Genomic DNA, 22,522 nt, shown 5'->3' with positions numbered 1-22,522 from the left:
GGTAAAAAGTAGTGGACTATGTAGGGAATAGGGTGCCATTTAGGACAAAACCAATGTTAATCTACCATCAATCTATAGGCTACATGCCTGGTGTGATTGGGATCTTGGAGCAGGGAGATGTAGTCTATTCTACACAGTATAGTCTGGTCTTGATAAGGGAGCGCCAATGGCCCTGTGTATGTAATATGGGGTATGATGGTGATGAGGATACAGGATGAACTTGCACCTATGGGCTGATCTAAGATCAGTTTTGCCGTTTCCCTTTAATGGTTAAGATGAGAATTTGGGGAAGGACTTGTTTGATTCTACAACTAGCTTGGCTCCCGAGTAGCGCAGCGGTCTAAGGCAGGTAGCCTAGTGGTTAGATCGTTGGGCCAGTAACCGAAAGCTTGCTGGATCGAATCCCCGAGCTGACATGGTAAAAATCAGTCATTCTGTGCCTGAGTAAGGCAGTTAACCCACTGTTCCCTGGGCACCAAAGATGTGGATGTCGATTATGGCAGCCCCCCGCACCAATCTGATTCAGGGGGCTTGGGTTAAATGCGGAAGACACATTTCAGTTGAATGGATTCAGTTGTATAACTGACTAGGTGTCACTGCATCTCAGTGCTTGAGGAGTCACTATAGACACTATGGTTCGAATCCTGGCTGTATCACAACCGGCCGTGATTGGGAGTCCCATAGGGCGGCGCACAATTGGCCCAGCAAGATCCAGTTTTGGCCAGTGTAGGCCATCATTATAAATACAAATTTGTTCTTAACTGACTTGCCTAGTTAAATAAAGGTTAAATAAAATACAAAAAAATAGGCTCAATGGTAAGGCTCCCAAATCCTAATCAGTGTTTCTCCCAGATTTTTCTTTAGGCGGGGTGCAGAGGTCCCTAAACCCGCAGAACACCAACATTCTCTATTGAAACCTACCAACATCCTAAAATATTTGAAGTTATTCCTATAGCTCTCATGCCTTACCCCACCTCCACCCCCAAAAACGAGTCCCCTAGCCCCCGACACCCACCGTTGGCGGAGCAGCGGCCCGTCGCTGGGGCAACCAACAGGACCAGGATGTGCTCGATGACGTAGGGCTTGAGCTTGTCCAGGTCAGCAGGACGTTCTGTGTGCTCCGACAGCCTGATCTGGAGGTTGAGTCCCTGCTCCACCCCGGCCGCGTTGTCCTCAACGCTCTGGAAGCACGACCCCTGGGGATACGGCAGGAAAGGCATACCAGTTACGCAGAGGGAGCAAGGAGGGAGAAAGGGGGAGGGGGTTGGTTGAATAGAGCAAAGAGAGAATGAAGAGGCGTGTAGAAGGAGCGATTAGTGGAATGTGGAGAGAGATTGGGGGGCAAGAAAGGGGGACAGGGTGTGAGACAAATGAGTAAAATTGTGTAAGAAAAGGAAAAGAGGAAGCGATGAAGAGTGGGAGAATACTAAGAGTGTGTGTGCATGCTTGTACACACACACACACAGTATATACATAGCCAGCTAGAGGTAAAACTATGGGCATCAACCTGCTTCTCTCCAGTCCCTCTGTACTGTACCTAACCCAACCCACTAAACCTTCCTTAACCTGACAAGATCAGCATCTGAGGTGTGCAAAGCTCGGCGCAAACCAGGCCTTGTCGTCTTAGGAGGAGGAGTGAATCAGGCCTGGACTTAAGAAACAGACAGCTTGCTATCCCTGGCTAGACCCCACAGGGCCTCGGCCTACAATAAACACCAAGCCCCTGTGGATACAACAGATACACACAGACTACTGGCCACTTCCTGAAGACGCCATTTTAGTACTTATCCCCCCTGACCATAGGAGTTGGCTATACTTTACAAACAGATCTGGGACCAGGCTCTACTATACTAGTAGTATTCACAATTCATTATGAACAAACAAACAAAACAAAGTTGGGTTAGGTTTGGGAGATAGAGTGGTGGGTGGGGCTTGCGTCATGGTGGTAATTGCGCCACCTGTGTTTAGGGAAGCTCCCGGCCAATTAACAGTCTCGTGAGAAAGCAATTATGCGCCTAGCAAGTGGTCTCACTGTCCTTGGGGCTTCTTGAGAAACCAGACTGCAGTCAGATATCACAACACTGTAGCTCACTCAATAGACGTCCTGTACACAATCTTTCAAACTATTTCATCATGAGCAATGATTCTGCAGTAAACTTTACAGCCACAACTCACGTAACATAGGTCTTATAACTGACTACAGGAGAATAACCCTTGTGATTATTGTGAAGCCAACAAGATTGTGAGTACACAGAGTTAAGGAGTATTCAGCACTCATGTTGACAATAGTTGGAAAAAAGAATAAAATAAATAGTAAACGGGCATAAGTGCTATGAAAATGCTAAGTTATTCTTACAGTTAGCAAGGAATAAGGACTCTGCAATTTAAACGCATTGCCCTTTAAAACACAAATAGTTTGTCTCAAAAATATAGTGGTCATACACATGCATATCTGTTTAGTTTGGCATTGTTTAAATTTTTGTCTCGTGTAAATTTTTAACTAATGTAAAGCATATTTTGGTCTGTTAAAAATAATAATTATATACAATTTACATATTGACGACATTATAGTGAAAAGGGGGCGGTTTTAAAAAGTGATGAGATGCCCAGTACCTGCGGCTGGCTGTATATGCTCTTGGGTAAACTGCACTCCAGCAGTAGCCCCAGGATAGTGATGTTGGAAGAATCTTCCTGTAAAAGCAAAAACAGAGAACAAAGATCCAATGGCAAAAATATACAATCAAGAGGTTGATAACTCAGCCTTCATCCCAATGCTCTTTGATGAGACAAATAGCTTGAAAAGTCATGTTGATTAGACTAAATAAATTAAAGACAGTTTAATTAATCCAGATTAAATATCAAAATTACATCCACCACTCCTTTAAATTAAAGTCTAACAGGACTAGTGAAGAAATAAATACAGGGATGTGTAGCATAATTAACTAAACTAATTATGTGAGGTTATATTAAGCAAAACATTGGTAACATACAGTTGAAGTCAGAAGTTTACATACACCTCAGCCAAATACATTAAATCTCAGTTATTCACAATTCCTGACATTTAATCCTAGTAAAAATTCCCTGTCTTAGGTCAGTTAGGATCACCACTTTATTATAAGAATGTGAAGTGTCAGAATAATAGTAGAGAGAATGACTTATTTCAGCTTTAATTTCTTTCTTCACATTCCCAATGGGTCAGAAGTTTACATACACTCAATTAGTATTTAGTAGCATTGCCATTCAATTGTTTAACTTGGGTCAAACGTTTCAGGTAGCCTTCCACAAGCTTCCCACAATAAGTTGGGTGAATTTTGGCCCATTCCTCCTGACAGAGCTGGTGTAACTTAGTCAGGTTTGTTGGCCTCCTTGCTCGCACACATTTTTTCAGGTCTGCCCTCAAATCTTCTATAGATTGAGGTCAGGGCTTTATGACGGCCACTCCAATACCTTGACGTTGTTGTCCTTAAGCCATTTTGCCACAACTTTGGAAGTATGCTTGGGGTCATTGTCCATTTGGAAGACCCATTTGCGACCAAGCTTTAACTTCCTGACTGATGTCTTGAGATGTTGCTTCAATATATCCACATAATTGTCCTTACTCATGATGCCATCTATTTTGTGAAGTGCACCAGTCCCTCCCTGTAAACAATTGTTGGAAAAATTACTTGTGTCATGCACAAAGTAGATGTCCTAACCGACTTGCCAAAACTATAGTTTGTTAAGAAGAAATGTGTGGAGTGGTTGAACAACGAGTTTTAATGACTCCAACCTAAGTGTATGTAAACTTTTGACTTCAACTGTACATGAACAGCATAATTGCCATCGCAGTCATTGAACCCTATGATCTTTGTGGTTCTGGACTAGGTTGTTCTTTGTGACAACTGTTGATGTAAAAAGGGTTTTAAAACTGATTAATTGATTTATTAACATGACCTGTAGGTTATCCCAACTACAAGGCAGATCTCTTTGACACTATTATAACACAAGTATTCACTAGTCAAGACCTTAGACTTAGGTAACAGTATTTATACATGACAGTGTATTTGGATTGGTGGATAGTGCATTATTTAATATCAAAAGTGGTGGTGAGCTCAAAGCTACACAGTGAAATAACAGTTACCTCATCCAATGACTTGGTCAGAGAGGGGGGAATGGAGAGAAAAAGAGAGCGAGAGAGAATTTCAACCTCCCCACTAAAGAGAGCCAGAGAGAGAAAGAAAGAAAGAGAGAGAGAAATAAAGTGACAGAGAGTAAAGAAATAAAGGGAAGGGGGAACTAAATTTGAATCTGGCTGCCAAAGCTCAGTCTATATTTAAACCTGTTCATGTGTTCAGCAGCTCAACAGGCCATGTTACAGAAACACAAACCACAAACACCATACAGGAACGACTTTACTCTCTGTCTAGTAATAACGAAACCTCTCATAAAAGTATATCCAGATCAGTGAAGAAACAATGCTTGTGTCCCAGATGGCACCCTATTCCATTTATAGTGCACTTCTTCACCAAAACCCTATTTTCTATAAAGTGCACTGGTCAAAAGTTGTGCACTATATAGGCAATAGGGTGCCACTTATAAAAGACGCAGCCCATATGTTGTCTTGTAAAACTTTAGTTTCACACGCCATATAGTGCCTTCAGTGTTGTAACAGAAGAAGTGTGTTCAAAATAAGTGGTTGAGTATATAAGTAAACCATACTGTGAAATAACAACGACCCCCCCCAAAAAAAAAAACTAGGAGCAAGTCTGAGTGATTGTGAGAACGCAGCCAGGCTGACATTTTGCAACTGCCAGCCGCTTCCTGTTACCGAGGGTAACGTTCCTCCGAAGAAGCCTCGTGCCACTTTCACTCCTTCCCTTGATGTTTTTGAAAGTGGGTGAGAGTACGTGTGTGATGTGACTGTTTGCATGCTCCTTGTTTGTTTAGGCACAAGTGTGTGATTCTGTATACACAAATATGAAAGTGATTGATCATGTGTCTGCATGCATGAATGTGTATATACACCTCGTGTACGTAGGCCTCTCATGTAAATGTGTGTTTATGTCACTGGTTAGTTCGTGTGTGTGTCTTTATGTGTTGGGTTATCTCTGTATCGGGACTGGCAAATAGGGGAAGTCAGCTGCTGATGGCTATCAGATGTCAGACACAATACAGCAAGGCCTGCACACTGCAGAGCAGGGCAGAGGGCCATGCTAGCAAGTCTTCTACTTGGTGTATGTTGTGGTAAATGTGTTTGTTTGTAGGTATGGTGTGAGCCTGGAATGCACCCTCTCTCATTGTGGAGCTAGAGGAGTTAGAGCCCTCTCTATCTTATCTATGAACATAGACAGGGCTCTAACTCCACAATGAGATAGGGTGCAGGCCAGGCAGCAGGCTGTTAGCCAGCCTGCCAGCTTAGTGGAGTCTGCCACTAGCACAGTCAGTGTAGTCAGCTCAGCTATCTCCATTGAGACCGTGTCTGTGCCTCGACCTAGGTTGGGCAAAACTAAAGATGGCGATGTTCGCCTTAGCAATCTCACTGGAATAAAGACCTCCTCCATTCCTGTCATTATTGAAAGAGATTGTGTTATCTCACATCTCAAAATAGGGCTACTTACAGTGCCTTACAAAAGTATTCATCCCCTTGGCGTTTTTCCTATTTTGTTGTATTACAACCTGTAATTTAAATAGAATTTTTGGGGGATTACATGTAATGGACATACACAAAATAGTCCAAATTGGTGAAGTGAAATTAAAAAAATTACTTGTTTAAATGTTTTTTTTTTTTTTTTTTTATAAAAAAAAAAGAAAAGTGGTGCGTGCATATGTATTCACCCCCTTTGCTATGAAGCCCCTAAATAAGATCTGGTGCAACCAATTACCTTCAGAAGTCACATAATTAGTTAAATAAAGTCCACCTGTGTGCAGTCTAAGAGTCACATGATCTCAGTATATATACACCTGTTTTGAAAGGCAAAAGTGTCTGCAACACCACTAAGCAAGGGGCACCACCAAGCAAGCGGCAACATGAAGACCAAGGAGCTCTCCAAACAGGTCAGGGACAAAGTTATGGAGAAGTACAGATCAGGGTTGGGTTATAAAAAAAATATCTGAAACTTTGAACATCCAACGGAGCACCATTAAATCCATTATTTAAAATGTCAAGAATATGGCACCACAACAAACCTGCCAAGAGAGGGCCGGCCACCAAAACTCACAGACCAAGCAAGGAGGGCATTAATCAGAGGCAAAAAGACATCAAAGATAACCCTGAAGGAGCTGCAAAGCTCCACAGCGGAGATTAGAGTATCTGCCCATAGGAAGACTTTAAGAAGTACACTTCACAGAGCTGGACTTTACGGAAGAGTGGCCAGAAAAAAGCCATAGCGTAAAGAAAAAAAATAAGCAAACACGTTTGGTGTTCACCAAAAGGCATGTGGAAGACTCCCCAAACATATGAGACTAAAATGGAGCTTTTTGCCCATCAAGGAAAACGCAATGTCTGGCGCAAACCCAACACATCTCATCACCCCGAGAACACCATCCCCACACTGAAGCATGGTGGTGGCGGCAGCATCATGCTATTGGAATGTTTTTCATCGGCAGGGACTAGGAAACTGGTCAGAATTTAAGGAATGATGGATGGGGCTAAATACAGGGAAATTCTTGAGGGAAACCTGTTTCAGTCTTCCAGAGATTTGAGACTGGGACAGAGGTTCACCTTCCAGCAGGACAATGACCCTAAGCATACTGCTAAAGCAACACTCGAGTGGTATAAGGGGAAACATTTAAATGTCTTGGAATGGCCTAGTCAAATAACAGACCTCAATCCAATTGAGAATTTGTGGTATGACTTACAGATTGCTGTACACCAGCGGAACCCATCCAACTTGAAGGAGCTGCAGCAGTTTTGCCTTGAAGAACGGGCAAAAATCCTTGTGGTTAGATGTGCCAAGCTTATAGAGACATAGCCCAAGCTGGAATTACTGCAAAAGGTGGCTTTACAAAGTATTGACTTGGGGGGTGAATAGTTATGCACGCTCAAGTTCTGTTTTTTTGTGATATTTCTTGTTTGTTTCACAATAAAAAATGTTGCATCTTCAAAGTGGTATGCATGTTGTGTAAATCAAATAATACAAACCCCCCAAAAAATCTATTTTAACTCCAGATTGTAAGGCAACAAAATAGGAAAAATGCCAAGGGGGTGAATACTTTCGCAAGCCACTGTAATGTTAGATCTCTCACTTTCAATGCAGTTATAGTCAATGTGAACTAATCATTGATCATAATCTTGATGTGATTGGCCTGACTGAAACATGGCTTAAGCCTGATGAATTTACTCTGTTAAATGAGGCCTCTCCTTCTGGTTACACTAGTGACCCCCCCGCATCCCGCAATGGCAGAGGTGTTGCTAACATTTACAATACCACATTTCAATTTACCAAAAAAAAGATGACTGCGTTTTTGTCTTTTGAGCTTTTAGCCATGAAATCTATGCAGCCTACTCAATCACTTTCTATAGCTACTGTTTACAGGCCTCCTGGGCTGTATACAGCGTTCCTCACTGAGTTCCCTGAATTCCTATCAGACCTTGTAGTCATGGCAGATTCAAATTTTTGGTGACTTTAATATTGACATGGAAAAGTCCATAGACACACTCCAAAAGGCTTTCGGAGCCATCATCGACTCAGTGGGTTTTGTACAACATGTCTCCGGACCAACTCACTGCCACAGTCATACTCTGGACCTAGTTTTGTCACATGGAATAAATATTGTGGATCTTAATGTTTTTCCTCATAATCCTGGACTATCGGACCACCATTTTATTATGTTTGCAATCACAACAAATAATCTGCTCATCAAAAGCTGTGCTATAAATTCTTGGACAACCCAAAGATTCCTAGATGCCCTTCCAGACTCCCTCTACCTACCCAAAGACGTCAGAGTACAACAATCGGTTAACCACCTGAGGAACAAAATGTAATCTTGCGTAATACCCTAGATGCAGCCGCAACCCTAAGAAGCTAGCTCCCTTGTATACAGAAAATACCCGAGCCCTGAAGCAAGCTTCCAGGAAATTGGAACGGAAATGGCACTACACCAAACTGGAAGCCTTCCGATTAGCTTGGAAAGACAGTACCGTAGCAGTATCGAAGAGCCCACACTGCTGCGCAATCATCCTATTTTTCCAACTTAATTGAGGAGAATAAGAACAATGAAAATGTCTTGCAAAGCTAAGTAAAAAGCAGCATTCCCCGAGAGAGAATGGCTTTCACTTCAGCAGTGATAAATTCATTAACTTCTTTGACGAAAAGAGCATGATCATTAGAAAGCAAATTACAGACTCCTCTTTAAATCTGGTTTAGATCTTATCTGTCGGAAAGATATCAGTTTGTCTCTGTGAATGGTTTGTCCTCTGACAAATCAACTGTAAATTTCGGTGTTCCTCAAGGTTCTGTTTTAGGACCACTATTGTATTCACTATATATTTTACCTCTTGGTGATGTCATTCGGAAACATATCGTCACTTCCACTGCTATGCGGATGATACACAGCTGTACATTTTGATGAAACATGGTGAAGGCCCAAAATTGCCCTCCCTGGAAGCCTGTGTTTCAGACATAAGGAAGTGGATGGCGGCAAATGTTTTACTTTTAAACTCGGACAAAACAAAGATGCTTGTTCTAGGTCCCAAGAAACAAGGAGATTTTCTGTTGGATCAAACAATTAATATTGATGGTTGTACAGTCGTCTCAAATAAAACTGAAGGACCTCGGCGTTACTCTGGATCCTGATCTCTCTTTTGACGAACATATCAACACTGTTTCAAGGACAGCTCTTTTTCCATCTACGTAACATTGCAAAAATCTGAAACTTTGTCAAAAAATTATGCAGAAAAATTAATCCACGCTTTTGCTACTTCTAGATTAGACTACTGCAATGCTCTACTTTCCTGCTACCCGGATAAAGCACTAAACAAACTTCAGTTAGTGCTAAACACGGCTGCTCGAATCTTGGATAAAAAAAAAAAAAAAAGTATAATATTACTCCAGTGCTAGCCTCTCTACACTGGCTTCCTGTTAAGGCTAGGGCTGATTTCAAGGTTTTACTACTAACCTACAAAGCATTACATGGGCTTGCTCCTACCCATCTTTCCGATTTGGTTGTGCCGTACATACCTACACGTATGCTACGGTCACAAGACGCAGGCCTCCTTACTGTCCCTAGAATTTCTAAGCAAACAGCTGGAGGCAGGGCTTTCTCCTATAGAGCTCAATTTTCATGGAATGGTCTGCCTATCCATGTGAGAAACGCAGACTCAGTCTCGACCTTTGAGTCTTTATTGAAGACTCATCTCTTCAGTAGGTCCTATGATTGAGTGTAGTCTGGCCCAGGGGTGGGAAGGTGAACGGAAAGGCACTGGAGCGACGAACTGCCCTTGCTGTCTCTGCCTGGCCGGTTCCCCTCTCTCCACTGGGATTCTCTGCCTCTAACCCTATTACGGGAGCTGAGTCACTGGCTTACTGGTGCTCTTCCATGCCTTCCCTAGCAGGGGTGCATCGCTTGAGTGGGTTGAGTCACTGATGTGGTCTTCCTGTCCGGGTTGGCGCCCCCCTTTGGGTTTGTGCCGTGGGGATGATCTTCGTAGGCTATACTCCGCCTTGTCTCAGGGTACTAAGTTGGTGGTTTGAAGATATCCCCCTAGTGGTGTGGGGGCCGTGCTTTGGCAAAGTGGGTGGGGTTATATCCTGCCTGGTTGGACAGGGCCACAGTGTCTCCCAACCCCTACTGTCTCAGCCTCCAGTAATTATGCTGCAATAGTTTGTGTCGGAGGGCTAGGGTTAGTCTGTTATATCTGGAGTATTTCTCCTGTCTTATGTGGTGTCCTGTGCGAATTTAAGTGTTCTCTCTCTCTCTTTTCTCGGAGGACCTGAGCCCTAGGTCCATGCCTCAGAACTACCTGACCTGATGACTCCTTGCTGTCCCCAGCCCACTTGGTTAATGCTGCTCTCCAGTTTCAACTGTTCTGCCTGCGGCTATGGAACCCTGACCTGTTCGCCGGACGTGCTACCGCATCTGCTGTCTCTAACTCTGAATGATCGGCTATGAAAAGCCAACTGACATTTACTCCTGAGGTGCTGACCTGTTGCACCCTCTACAACCACTGTGAGTATTATTATTTTTATTATTATTATTTGACCCTGCTGGTCATCTATGAATGTTTGAACATCTTGGCCATGTTCTGTTATAATCTCCACCCGGCACAGCCAGAAGAGGACTGGCCCCCCCTCAGAGCCTGGTTCCTCTCTAGGTTTCTTCCTAGGTTCCTGCCTTTCTAGGGAGTTTTTCCTAGCCACCGTGCTTCTACATCTGCATTGCTTGCTGTTTGTTGTTTTAGAGTGGGTTTCTGTATAGCACTTTGTGACATCGGCTGATGTAAAAAGGGCTTTATAAATACATTTTATTGAAATTTGATTGATATGTGTGTGTGGCGTTATGTTGTGGTAAACATATCTATCCTGTTGCCACGTGTTGTCTGTTGACTTTCTTGTCCAGGAACAATTGCCTGTTGGGAAATAAATAAAGTATATTGAGTTGAATGGACTGGACGTACCTGAGTTTGGCTCAGCTTGATGCTCTGGATGTGGGGGAATATGAGGATACTGTCCTTCCTATGGACCCCCTTCAAAGAGCCCCGGTGGACGCCCAAACCCAAAACCTGAGTGAAAGGACATCACTGTTAAAGGGACCGTTCATATAAATTACTAAAATTACCTTGAGAGATATTTAATGTGTCAGAAGAGAGAGCAATTCAAAAGTGGAGTTATTTTTATTGGCCATTGTAAAGGGACTGATTAGACCACAGAATATTAAATCACAAAACAAAGTGTGAATGAATCCAAGGTAGCACGCTAATATTGCTTATGCTAATAGAGGCCATGAAGTATACAACCCTAGAGAGTGGATCATCTTAATATCACAATACCCATAGCTTATTTAATGGAAACACAAGTCATTTAACCTGTTAGGGCTAGGGGGCAGTATTGACACGGCTGGATAAAAAACATACCCGATTTAATCTGGTTACCACTCCTACCCAGTAACTAGAATATGCATATACTTATTACATATGGATAGAAAACACCCTAAAGTTTCTAAAACTGTTTGAATGGTGTCTGTGAGTATAACAGAACTCAAATGGCAGGTCAAAACCGGAGAGATTCCTTTACAGGAAGTGGCCTGTCTGACCATTTCTTGAACTTCTTTTCCATCTCTATCTTTTACTAAGGATCTCTGCTCTAACGTGACACTTCCTACGTCGTCCATAGGCGCTCAGAGCCCGGGAAAAAACAGAATGTCGTCATCCCAGCCCCAGGCTGAAACACATTATCGCCTTTCTCAAGTGGCCGATCAAGGGACTCTGGGCTTAGGCGCGTGACCCGACCGCCCCCGCCTTTGTGATTTTTTCCTCTGTTTGCCGAAAAGGAGATTCCCTGTCGGAATATTATCGCTTTTCTACGAGAAAAATGGCGTAAAAATTGATTTTAAACAGCGGTTGACATGCTTCGAAGTACGGTAATGGAATATTTAGAATTTTTTTGTCACGAATTGCGCCATGCGCGTGACCCTTCTTTACCATTTCGGATAGTGTCTGGAACGCACGAACAAAACGCCGCTATTCGGATATAACGATGGATTATTTTGGACCAAACCAACATTTGTTATTGAAGTAGCAGTCCTGGGAGTGCATTCTGACGAAGACAACAAAAGGTAATCAAACTTTTATAATAGTAAATATGATTATGGTGAGTGCTAAACTTGCCGGGTGTCTAAATAGCTAGCCCGTGATGCCTGGGCTATGTACTTAGAATATTGCAAAATGTGCTTTCACCAAAAAGCTATTTTAAAATCGGACATATCGAGTGCATAGAGGAGGTCTGTATCTATAATTCTTAAAATAATTGTTATGCTTTTTGTGAACGTTTATCGTGAGTAATTTAGTAAAATGTTAGCGAATTCCCCGGAAGTTTGCGGGGGTATGCTAGTTCTGAACGTCACATGCTAATGTAAAAAGCTGGTTTTTGATATAAATATGAACTTGATTGAACAAAACATGCATGTATTGTATAACATAATGTCCTAGGGTTGTCATCTGATGAAGATCATCAAAGGTGAGTGCTGCATTTAGCTGTCTTCTGGGTTTTGGTGACATTATATGCTAGCTTGAAAAATGGGTGTCTGATTATTTCTGGCTTGGTTCTCTGCTGACATAATCTAATGTTTTGCTTTCGTTGTAAAGCCTTTTTGAAATCGGACAGTGTGGTTAGATTAACGAGAGTCTTGTCTTTAAATAGCTGTAAAATAGTCATATGTTTGAGAAATTGAAGTAATAGGATTTTTAAGGTTTTGAAAATCGCGCCACAGGCTTCAAGTGGCTGTTACGTAGGTGGGACGAATTCGTCCCGCCTAGCCCATAGAGGTTAATGATTGGGTGAACTAAATTGTGCCTTTTCACTGATAAACAGTATATATTTAGGCATAGGCACCCAGTATATATTCATGCTTAATTAACTATTAATAGTGCTTATGTCACTCTTAACACCCATCTGCTTTGATGCGTCTTTAAAGGTCAGGGGTCATGGGTGCCAAATATCACATCAGAGCCGTTACTTCCTGTGTTGCAAAACTGTTGCAAAACTAACTTCAACATGCCTTCCACCGGGCACACAATGTTCTTTTTTTAGTCCATATTAAAAACAGACCCCTGGTTGTGGGTCAGAGCATACGTCCCAAATAGAACCCTAGTCTATAGTGCACTACTTTTGACCAGAGTCATATGTGCACTGGTGAAAATTAGTGCACTAAATTGGGAGACGTTTGCGAAGCAGACCGGGGAGTGTTAGTATCATATGCTCGTAAGACTACTGACCTGGTAAGAGAGCACCCCGTGGGCCGATGTGTTTATAAATAATGAGTTTTCTATGATGCCCTCCTCCGTCGGAAGGAAGACGAGTTTAAATGAGGCCTTCCCTCGGGGTGGGATTACCTGAAAGCAGAGAGGACACGGGGTCAGGGTTCACCGAAGGCAACGACTACATTACAATGTCCATACTAGCATGACTTCATACATGACTTCACTCTCAGTGGTATGCTGGTGAGCCACACAACTTCCAACACTTATAATAAATAAATAAATAAATAAATAAATAAATAAATATATATATATATATTCTTAAGTCAGTTAAGAACAAATTATTATTTACAATGACGGCCTACCCCGGCCAAACCCGGACGACGCTGGGCATATTGTGTGCCGCCCTATGGGATTGCCAATCACAGCCGGATGTGATACAGCCTGGATTCGAACCAGGCACTGTAGTGACACCTCTTGCACTGAGATGCAGTGCCTTAGACCGCTGCCCCACTCGGGAGCGCAAAGCTCAGCATATTGAAGAATCATGCTGAGAATGAGGCCTTGTGTGAATGAATCGTGGGTTAATTTCAACGTGAAATCGATAGGAGAAAATATGATATGCAATGATGTAACATGCACTGTTTTCAGAGTGTGATGCAACACTGTTGTGCTTGGTATACTTTCTAAGCAGAGCAGGGAAATTCTGTGGGTTTCAATGGAAGTTTGAGAGTTTAAATAGCTGTACTGGTGGCCCAAGGGACTGACATGAGAAAGAGGGGGGAGTAGAGAGAAGTAGACGAAGAGAGAGCAGAGAGAGCAGAGAAAAACAGTGTGAGAGAGCGAAAAGGAGAGAGAGAGCGCAAGGGAGAGAAACAGAGAGAAAGAGGAGAGGGAAGCAAAATAGAGATTGTAGGGAGAAGTTGGATGAATGTGGGTGTGGTTGAGTGAGAGAGGGAGGGAGTGTCCGAGTGAAGGAAGGGCACACACACAGACTCACCCTTCTGTGGAACGAAGGCATGTGAAAATGTCTGCTGGATGTAAACATTGACAGCAGTGTCACTGGGAGTTCCTGGCTGGGGTTGTGTATGTATATGGTTTCAGCTCTTGGCAGCCCCAGTGGCCTACAGAGAGAGATAGAGATGGAAAGAGATGGACATAACAAGCACCTCTCATTGTTCTATCCAGGCATTGTAAACATCAAGTTATACTGATTAAAAATATAAAATGCAACAATTTGAAGGGGCATGGATCAGAAAATAAGTCAGTATCTGGTGTGACCACCATTTGCTTCATGCAGTGCGACACATCTCCTTCGCATAGAGCTGATCAGGCTGTTGATGGTGGCCTGTGCAATGTTGCCCCAATCCTCTTCTGTGAAGTTACTGGATATTAGCGGGAACTAGAACACGTCGATCCAGAGCATCGTAGACTTTGAACCAGAGCATTCCAAAAGTGCTCAATGGTTGACATGTCTGGTGAGTATGCAGACCATGGAGGAACTGGTAAATATTTAGCTTCCAAGAATTGTGTACAGATTCTTGCAACATGGGGCCGTGCGTTGTCATGCTGAAACATGAGGCGATGGCAGTGGATGAATGGCATGACAATGGACCTCGTCATGGCATCTCTGTGCATTCAAATTGCTATCGATAAAATGCAAATTGTGTTCATTGTCCGTAGCTTATGCCTGGACATACCATAACCTCCCCGTCACCAACATTGACATCAGCAAGCCACTCGCCCACACGTGGTTTGCTGTTGTGAGGACGGTTAGATGTACTGCCAAATTCTCTAAAACGACGTTGGAGGTGGCTTATGGTAGAGAAATTAACATTCAATTATCTGGCAAAAGCTCTGGTGGACATTCCTGCAGTCGGCATGCCAATTGCACGCTCCCTCAAAACTTGAGACATCTGTGGCATTGTGTTGTGTGACAAAGCTGCACATTTTAGAGTATACTTTTATTGTCCCAAGCACAAGGTGCACCTGTTTAATGATCATGCTGTTTAATCAGTGTAAAATACTTTCTAGCATTCGGACATCGACAAAGTAATATTTCTAAACTACTATGAAACTAACTTTTGTTTAAGTACAATTTAGACATTCCTACCTCATTTGCAGTTTTACCATGATTACATTCTAGTTACCACTGTAGTTATAGAGTAATTTCAGGGCATAACTGTGTGACTCAATGCAAAGTGTTTCTGGTTGTGTCAGCATTGACATAGCATCAACACTTGCGCATGAGGTAGAACTCTCCCTTAATAGTAATGTTTCCTCTAGGTAGGATCAGCTTCCCCTCCTCCAATTCTAACCTTAACCATTAGTGAGAGAAATGCAAAATTGGCTCAAGATCAGTGTCTAGGGGCAACTTCACCCTAAAACATTTTGCTGATGACAAGTTAGCACTTCCTGGAAACGAGCAACATAGCAACATAGGCCGGAGTCACCACAGTTCTGTAAATGTCACTCTTAAAGGATAGGTTTGCAGATAAAAAAAGTAAATAGCTGCAGGTGCAAGCTTTCCTCATACTAGTGTCATTATAATAACCACAAGCAAGACAAATATATACGTGATAGTGACTTTTAGAGCTACTGTACAATGTGAAGTCATTGGATAGGTTAAACTCAATTTCCTAACGTGATTAAGTTAAAACAGATACAGTTGAAGTCAGAAGTTTACATACACTTAGGTTGGAGTCATTAAAACCTTTTTTTTCAACCACTCCACAAATGTCTTGTTAACAAACTATAATTTTGGCAAGTTGGTTAGGACATCTACTTTGTGCATGATACAAGTAATCTTTCCAACAATTGTTTACAGACAGATTATTTCACTCATAAATCACTGTATCACAAGTCCAGTGGGTCAGAAGATTACATACACTAAGTTGACTATGTCTTTAAAAAGCTTGGAAAATTCCAGAAAATTATGTCATGGCTTTAGAAGCTTCTGATAGGCTAATTCACATTTGAGTCAATTGGAAGTGTACCTGTGGATGTATTTCAAGGCCTACCTTCAAACTCAGTGCCTCTTTGCTTGACATCATGGGAAAATCAAAAGAAAATCAGCCAAGACCTCAGAAAAAAAATGGCAGACCTCTGCTAGTTTGGTTCATCCTTGGGAGCAATTTCCAAATGCCTGAAGGTACCACGTTCATCTGTACAGACAATAGTACGCCCCTATAAACACCATGGGACCACGCAGCCATCATACCGCTCAGGAAGGAGACACGTTCTGTCTCCTAGAGGTGAACGTACTTTGGTGCTAAAAGTGCAAATCAATCCCAGAACAACAGCAAAGGACCTTGTGAAGATGTTGGAGGAAACGGGTACAAAAGTATCTATATCCACAGTAAAACAAGTCCTATATCGACATAACCTGAAAGTCCTGTCAGCAAGTTAGAAGCCACTGCTCCAAAACCGCCATAAAAAAGCCAGACTACGGTTTGCATGTGCACATGGGGACAAAGATCGTACTTTTTGGAGAAATCTCCTCTGGTCTCATGAAACAAAAATAGAACTGTTTGGCCATAATTACCATTGTTATGTTTGGAAGAAAAGGAGGGAGGCTTGCAAGCCAAAGAACACCATCCCAACCCTGAAGCACGGGGGTGGCAGCATCATGTTGTGGGGGTGCCTTGCTGCAGGAGGGACTGGGGCACTTCACAAAATAGATGGCATCATGAGTAGGGACAATTATGTGGATATATTGAAGCAAAATCTCAAGACATCAGTCAGGATGTTAAAGCTTGGTCGCAAATGGGTCTTCCAAATGGACAATGACCCCAAGCATACTTCCAAAGTTGTGGCAAAATGGCTTAAGGACAACAAAGTCAAGGTATTGGAGTGGCCATCACAAAGCCCTGACCTCAATCCTATAGAAAATTGGTGGGCAGAACTGAAAAAGCGTGTGCGAGCAACAAGGCCTACAAACCTGACTCAGTCACACCAGCTCTGTCAGGAGGAATGGGACAAAATTCACCCAACTTATTGTGGGAAGCTTGTGGAAGGCTACCCGAAACGTTGGACCCAAATTAAACAATTTAAAGGCAATGCTACAAAATACTAATTGAGTGTATGTAAACTTCTGACCCACTGGGAATGTGATCAAAGAAATAAAAGCTGAAATAAATCATTCTCCCTACTATTATTTTGACTTTCCACAATCTTAAAATAAAGTGGTGATCCTAAATTACCTAAAACAGGTTTATTTACTAGGATTAAATGTCAGGAATTGTGAAAAACTGAGTTGAAATGTATTTGGCTCAGTTGTATATAAACGTCTGACTTCAACTGTAGATGTGTCTTAGCCTATTTTATAATACATACATTTTATATACTCTACGTTTCCTCAAATCAATGCTGATAGCAATGACACAAATTCCATCCACTTTATGCGAAGCTACTGCCTGTCCTATCCACTCATAACACATGACTGGGGACCTGCATTGTAGTGGGGACAGGGGGTTTGTTGTGTGTTTAAACAACGGGATGACAGTAAATACTGTGAAAGTAGTGCACTACACATAGTGAATAGTGTGTCCATATGGCTCTGGTAAAAGTAGTGCATTATATAAGGAATAGGATGCCATTGGGCTATGATCAAAGTAGTGCACTATATAGGGAAGAGGGTGACATTTGGGACAAAACTTCAGTCAATAAGGGTCTCTCTGGGCATGCCTGGGTCCCTCTGCACTGCCTGGCAAACGGAGAGAGGAGGGTGTGCTAATGTTGCATATCAACACTGTATATTGCCATTGCTGAAATGACTGGGCCGTTGGGTTAGCCTAGTTAGCGAGAGGCTAGCAAGGCTAGTGGGCAGGGATGAGGTTGAGTTTAACACCTTGCGCTGGTGTGCTTGTGTTATGTTATGCCTGCTTTGCTTGATACCACTGTCGCAAAACAAGGGCATGGGATTTAAATGTTTAAACGCTTCAGTCATGTAGCAACCGTTGTCTGTAGCAATAAGGTATGGACGAGGATACATCCTAGGTCAGACCTAGTGTTTCCTAGTTTGTTGGATTCATTATAATCTACACCGAAAGGTTGGGAATGGGGTATTTCTCAGATTTAGAAACATAACTAATTAACGAATAGATATCTTGAGATACTTGGACCAATAGATAAAGAAAATGAAATGGAAAATAAAAGTAGACCTTGGGGGGAATTTTTTTTAATATGGCTCAAAAGAATGAATAAATATGTCATAGGATAACTTTTTTCAGCTGCAAATAGTAGCAGTGGGGACGGCCGTCAATGCACAACAAAGAGTCTCGCTATTCTGGTGGTTGTTTTGGGAGCAAGGAGGCAAACAGCAGAGTTCTAAACCTTTCCCCTTGGGTCTGACCATCTCTCTTATTCAGTCTCGTGCTGATGGGAAGAGAGCTGAGCTGCTCACGGTCGTCGCCTGTCCGTACCTTTGGCTTCCTCTGCATTTAAAAGGCCCCTCCGCTTTATAGAGAGCTTTTCCACTTGTACGGCTTTTTATCATCACTTTCTATAGCTGTGCTTCTTCTTGGGGGCTTCCGGTGACATAATCCAGACAAGGTTAGGTAAAGGTTACAGATATTTTGTTGATTTTGTCATACGATGCTATTCTAAATGCCTTTTCCACATTACTCTTATAACTATCGGATTGTGATTTGGAGTCGGTGTCTTTTGCACCCATGTGTACGTCTAAAATGAGGTGGTTCGTTATAGTAGTTCCAAACACAGGATTTATCAATGTCTTTACATTGGCTTATGTTTATGAATCCTTTTCTATGAAACCAGGAAGTGAGAGAAAAACTCACTGTGTCCCAAACTCCAGCGATGGCGGCTGGAAGCGCAGCGGCCTTCCATTCTCCGGCACGTAGAACGAGGAGCTGGTGAAAGAAAGACAAAAAGAGAAGAACACATTTATGTACACGTACACCTATCAACTCAATGCGTTCCAATGGGACCTTATCATTCGAAACAAGTGAGCGCTTGAGCGAAACGTTGACTCTCCAACCTAACAATGCAGCCAGAGTGGTGGCGAAATTTAGACTCCTCTGTGAGACACTTGAGCGTGCTACTCATTAAAAAAAAATAGATATGCACTTTTTTGTCCGTTGCAAAACGTTTTAGAACGTTTTTCGTTGCCGTAATGAACATGCCCCTGCATTGCACTACAGGTGAGCGTCGATGCACGCTGCAAAACAACGAAGCTAATCGCCAGTGACACCTTTACAACAGAAAGTGGTCGTTTCTAATTCTGAGCTCAATAAAAATAGCTCTCGGACGACAGATATCACACACATCTCCTTCAGTTTCATATCTGAAACTCTAAACTATCAGAGGTGTGAATCCAATGTTGTCAAGGAGACTTCAATGTTGTAAAATTGGCAGGTGTATAGTATATTCGTTATGTATCTTATTTATCAAACATAAATCGATAGTTACATATATTATATTTGACAATATATCGTATTGATGATGTCGCAATATTATTTTTCCGCTAGTTTGCTGTCCCTACACAAAAACACCATTATTTTTCCTTCATAGCTTATTCCAAATATCTCTAATGTGATTGTTATGCAACAGGACAGTTAACACGCGCTGCCTGCTAATTGTCTACAGGCTGTTTCAACTTGTCAATTTCCAATTATTTTCTAACAACAGTTTGAATTGAAGTGTGATCCGCCTCCTCATAAATTCACACAGAAGTAGTCAATTTCAGTGTTGTGAACAATTTATGTTTAAGCTGGACAAATTTACCTCTTCGAGGACAGCCCTACCCCATTTCTTCCGCACATCAATTATGAGGACATTTGAGGAGTTGCAATAACTGGCACATTTTCTGACTGGTGCTCGCATTGTTGTTTTCCTTACAAATAATAACTTTGGACATATGTACGTTGCTATCAAAGTAAGTGCCTTATTTTCTGTATACCGTGTTGTTGTTTCTACTGTAACATACAGTATGTATGTATGTATGTATGTATGTATGTATGTATGTATGTATGTATGTATGTATGTATGCATGCAAAGGGTCTGAAACTTTCCGGTAAATTTCTGACATTTTTCCATACATTTTCCATGGGAAGTTAAACTGGGGGAATTTGGCTTAAACTCATCAAAAAAGTTAGTTTTAGAACAGTGAACCTTTTTGTGGGATACACATAAGGCAATTCTAGGTCTTGTGGCATACTTTGGTTAAACTATCCCCAATTCAATGGAATTGCAACCCTCTGCATACACAGTGCACTCTTCCATCACATGTACAGCAGATTCTCAAGATCTTGCACACTAATGAGATGCTATTGAGCCCACACTACTACACTGTCTGAGCCAAGGACTACATGCTTTCTGGTAAGTTTTGATTACAATACTGGGTGGGGTGAATATATTTTATAACATACATGATTTTTTTGTTAACTAGCAAATAGTAGCCTACAGCAAAGTGTGTTTAAATCATTTCTAACTTGTTAACCATTTTTGCTAGTTAGTTCTTGCTATCATCTGGGTTTTAGCTTGCTTGAGCCTGCTAACTGAGGACTATTAATTCACCTTTTTCCATACATGTTTCATTTTAAAACATTTATCTTACATATGAGTTGTTTAATCTAACTGCTTAACTACTTATCTGTACATGGAATTGTATTTGTTTGTTTTTTACACATTTTTCTAATCTTTACAGGAAAATGCCACGGGCACCATCTGATGTGTGGAGACATTTCACAGCAGCCAATGTAAAAGGAAAAGCTGTGTACATTTGCAAATACTGTGCCAAATCATATGTGAAGAATGCAACAAAGATACAGAATCATCTGGCCAAGTGCATAAAGTTCCCTCAGCGTTCACAACAGGCAACCTCTGACAAAAGTCCCTCTACTTCTATTCGAGGTGAAAATGATGAATCAGACACCTTATCGATAGCAAACACTCATGGTCCTCCTGGAATCAGAAGGTTTTATTTTACTCAATGGAGGAACGTAGTCAGAGAAATGCTGATGAATGTCTTGCTCGAGCTGTGTACAGTCGTGGCCAAAAGTTGAGAATAATACAAATATTAATATTCAAAGTCTGCTGCCTCAGTTTGTATGATGGCAATTTGCATATACTCCAGAATGTTATGAAGAGTGATCAGACGAATTGCAATTAATTGCAAAGTACCTCTTTGCCATGCAAATAAACTGAATCCCCCAAAAACATTTCCACTCCATTTCAGCCCTGCCACAAAAGGACCAGCTGACATCATGTCAGTGATTCTCTCGTTAACACAGGTGTGAGTGTTGACGAGGACAAGGCTGGAGATCACTCTGTCATGCTGATTGAGTTTGAATAACAGAATGGAAGCTTCAAAAGGAGGGTGGTGCTTGGAATCATTGTTCTTCCTCTGTCAACCATGGTTACCTGCAAGGAAACACGTGCCGTCATCATTGCTTTGCACAAAAAGGGCTTCACAGGCAAGGATATTGCTGCCAGTAAGATTGCACCTAAATCAACCATTTATCGGATCATCAAGAACTTCAAGGAGAGCAGTTCAATTGTTGTGAAGAAGGCTTCAGGGCGCCCAAGGAAGTCCAGCAAGAGCCAGGACCGTCTCCTAAAGTTGATTCAGCTGCAGGATCGGGGCACCACCAGTACAGAGCTTGCTCAGGAATGGCAGCAGGCAGGTGTGAGTGCATTATACAATGCATTCTGGGTGTCACGTAAACGTCTGTCAGAGCAAAGATGTTATAATGAGGTGAAGTAATCGTTCACTAATCTTTGAGTAAACTTCCGGAAGTGAATGAAGGGAAGTGAATGATCATAGACAACCCCCCCCCCCGAACATGCATACAACAAACAGGCCAAAGTCATCATCTCCTCTTATCTTTGGTTGATGCGGGGGAAAAAAATAATGGAGGTGCGCACAAACTACCCATCGCCGGATTACTTTTGATTTCTAGAAAGTGTTTTACTCAATTATTTTGATCAGCTTTGAGCTCACCTGTGATGTGATGAATTATAAATAGTAATTGCTATTAGCTCATTCATATTGTGGTTTCTGTCAGCCAAAAGTTCTCTAAATATGACCGCTTGTGTTACGTCAATCTTTCCTTAGTAAGCGCTAGGACTAATGTAGCCTACATTTTCCGGTTTGGATGATTGTGTATGCTGTGCTATTTCTGTGAGTGTCTGAACATTGCATTCAAAAATAAACTGGTCACATTCAGGACATAACTTTGTAAAATATTTCTGTGAAAAAAACTGTGTGGCTAGCTCAAATGCTGACTGTTGTGTTCTAAATAAGCCGGTTTAAGCATACGCTGTAGAATGATCAAACCCTTTTGTTGGTACGTGTGAAAAAGGTTAAATAGGGAGCTAATTTTTTTCCAGCAATTTTATCTGATCAAAACTTGTTTTCCTATGCTCTCTCGTTTCTCTGAAGCAGTGATCAATATTGTTTGGAACATCGAATCACAATACAATCTAAATATCAACTTGCAATACATATAGAATCATGAGCATCGCAATACAGGTCCCTGGCAATTCCCAGCCCTACTGGGAAACCAAATGGGTGCACACACCTGATTCCACTAATCACATGGCTTGATGATGAGTTGATAAAGTGGGATCAGGTAGGTTAGTGTGGTGTGTTATTGCCAGGGCAAAACC

At 41.9% G+C, this 22,522-nt stretch overlaps 1 protein-coding gene across 3 annotated transcripts in view; it reads right to left on the bottom strand.

Moving 5' to 3' along the window:
- Positions 1 to 22,522, bottom strand: part of LOC106610024 (transmembrane protein 131-like) — a 124,886-nt gene that overhangs the window by 49,967 nt on the left and 52,397 nt on the right. For all 3 annotated transcript variants that reach the window (XM_014209131.2, XM_014209134.2, XM_014209132.2), the window contains exons 4-9: positions 18,691 to 18,762; positions 13,893 to 14,016; positions 12,911 to 13,027; positions 10,595 to 10,699; positions 2,614 to 2,691; positions 1,016 to 1,196 (exon numbers count right to left, since the gene is read on the bottom strand). In XM_014209131.2, coding sequence (XP_014064606.1) covers positions 1,016 to 1,196; positions 2,614 to 2,691; positions 10,595 to 10,699; positions 12,911 to 13,027; positions 13,893 to 14,016; positions 18,691 to 18,762 — 677 coding nt within the window. The remainder of the gene's footprint in view (positions 1 to 1,015; positions 1,197 to 2,613; positions 2,692 to 10,594; positions 10,700 to 12,910; positions 13,028 to 13,892; positions 14,017 to 18,690; positions 18,763 to 22,522) is intronic.

Source organism: Salmo salar, chromosome ssa08 (genome assembly GCF_905237065.1).
Source record: "Salmo salar chromosome ssa08, Ssal_v3.1, whole genome shotgun sequence".
Classification (NCBI taxonomy): Eukaryota; Metazoa; Chordata; class Actinopteri; order Salmoniformes; family Salmonidae; genus Salmo; species Salmo salar.
Note: the sequence above shows the minus strand (reverse complement) of the source record. Positions and strands in the feature narration are given on the sequence as shown.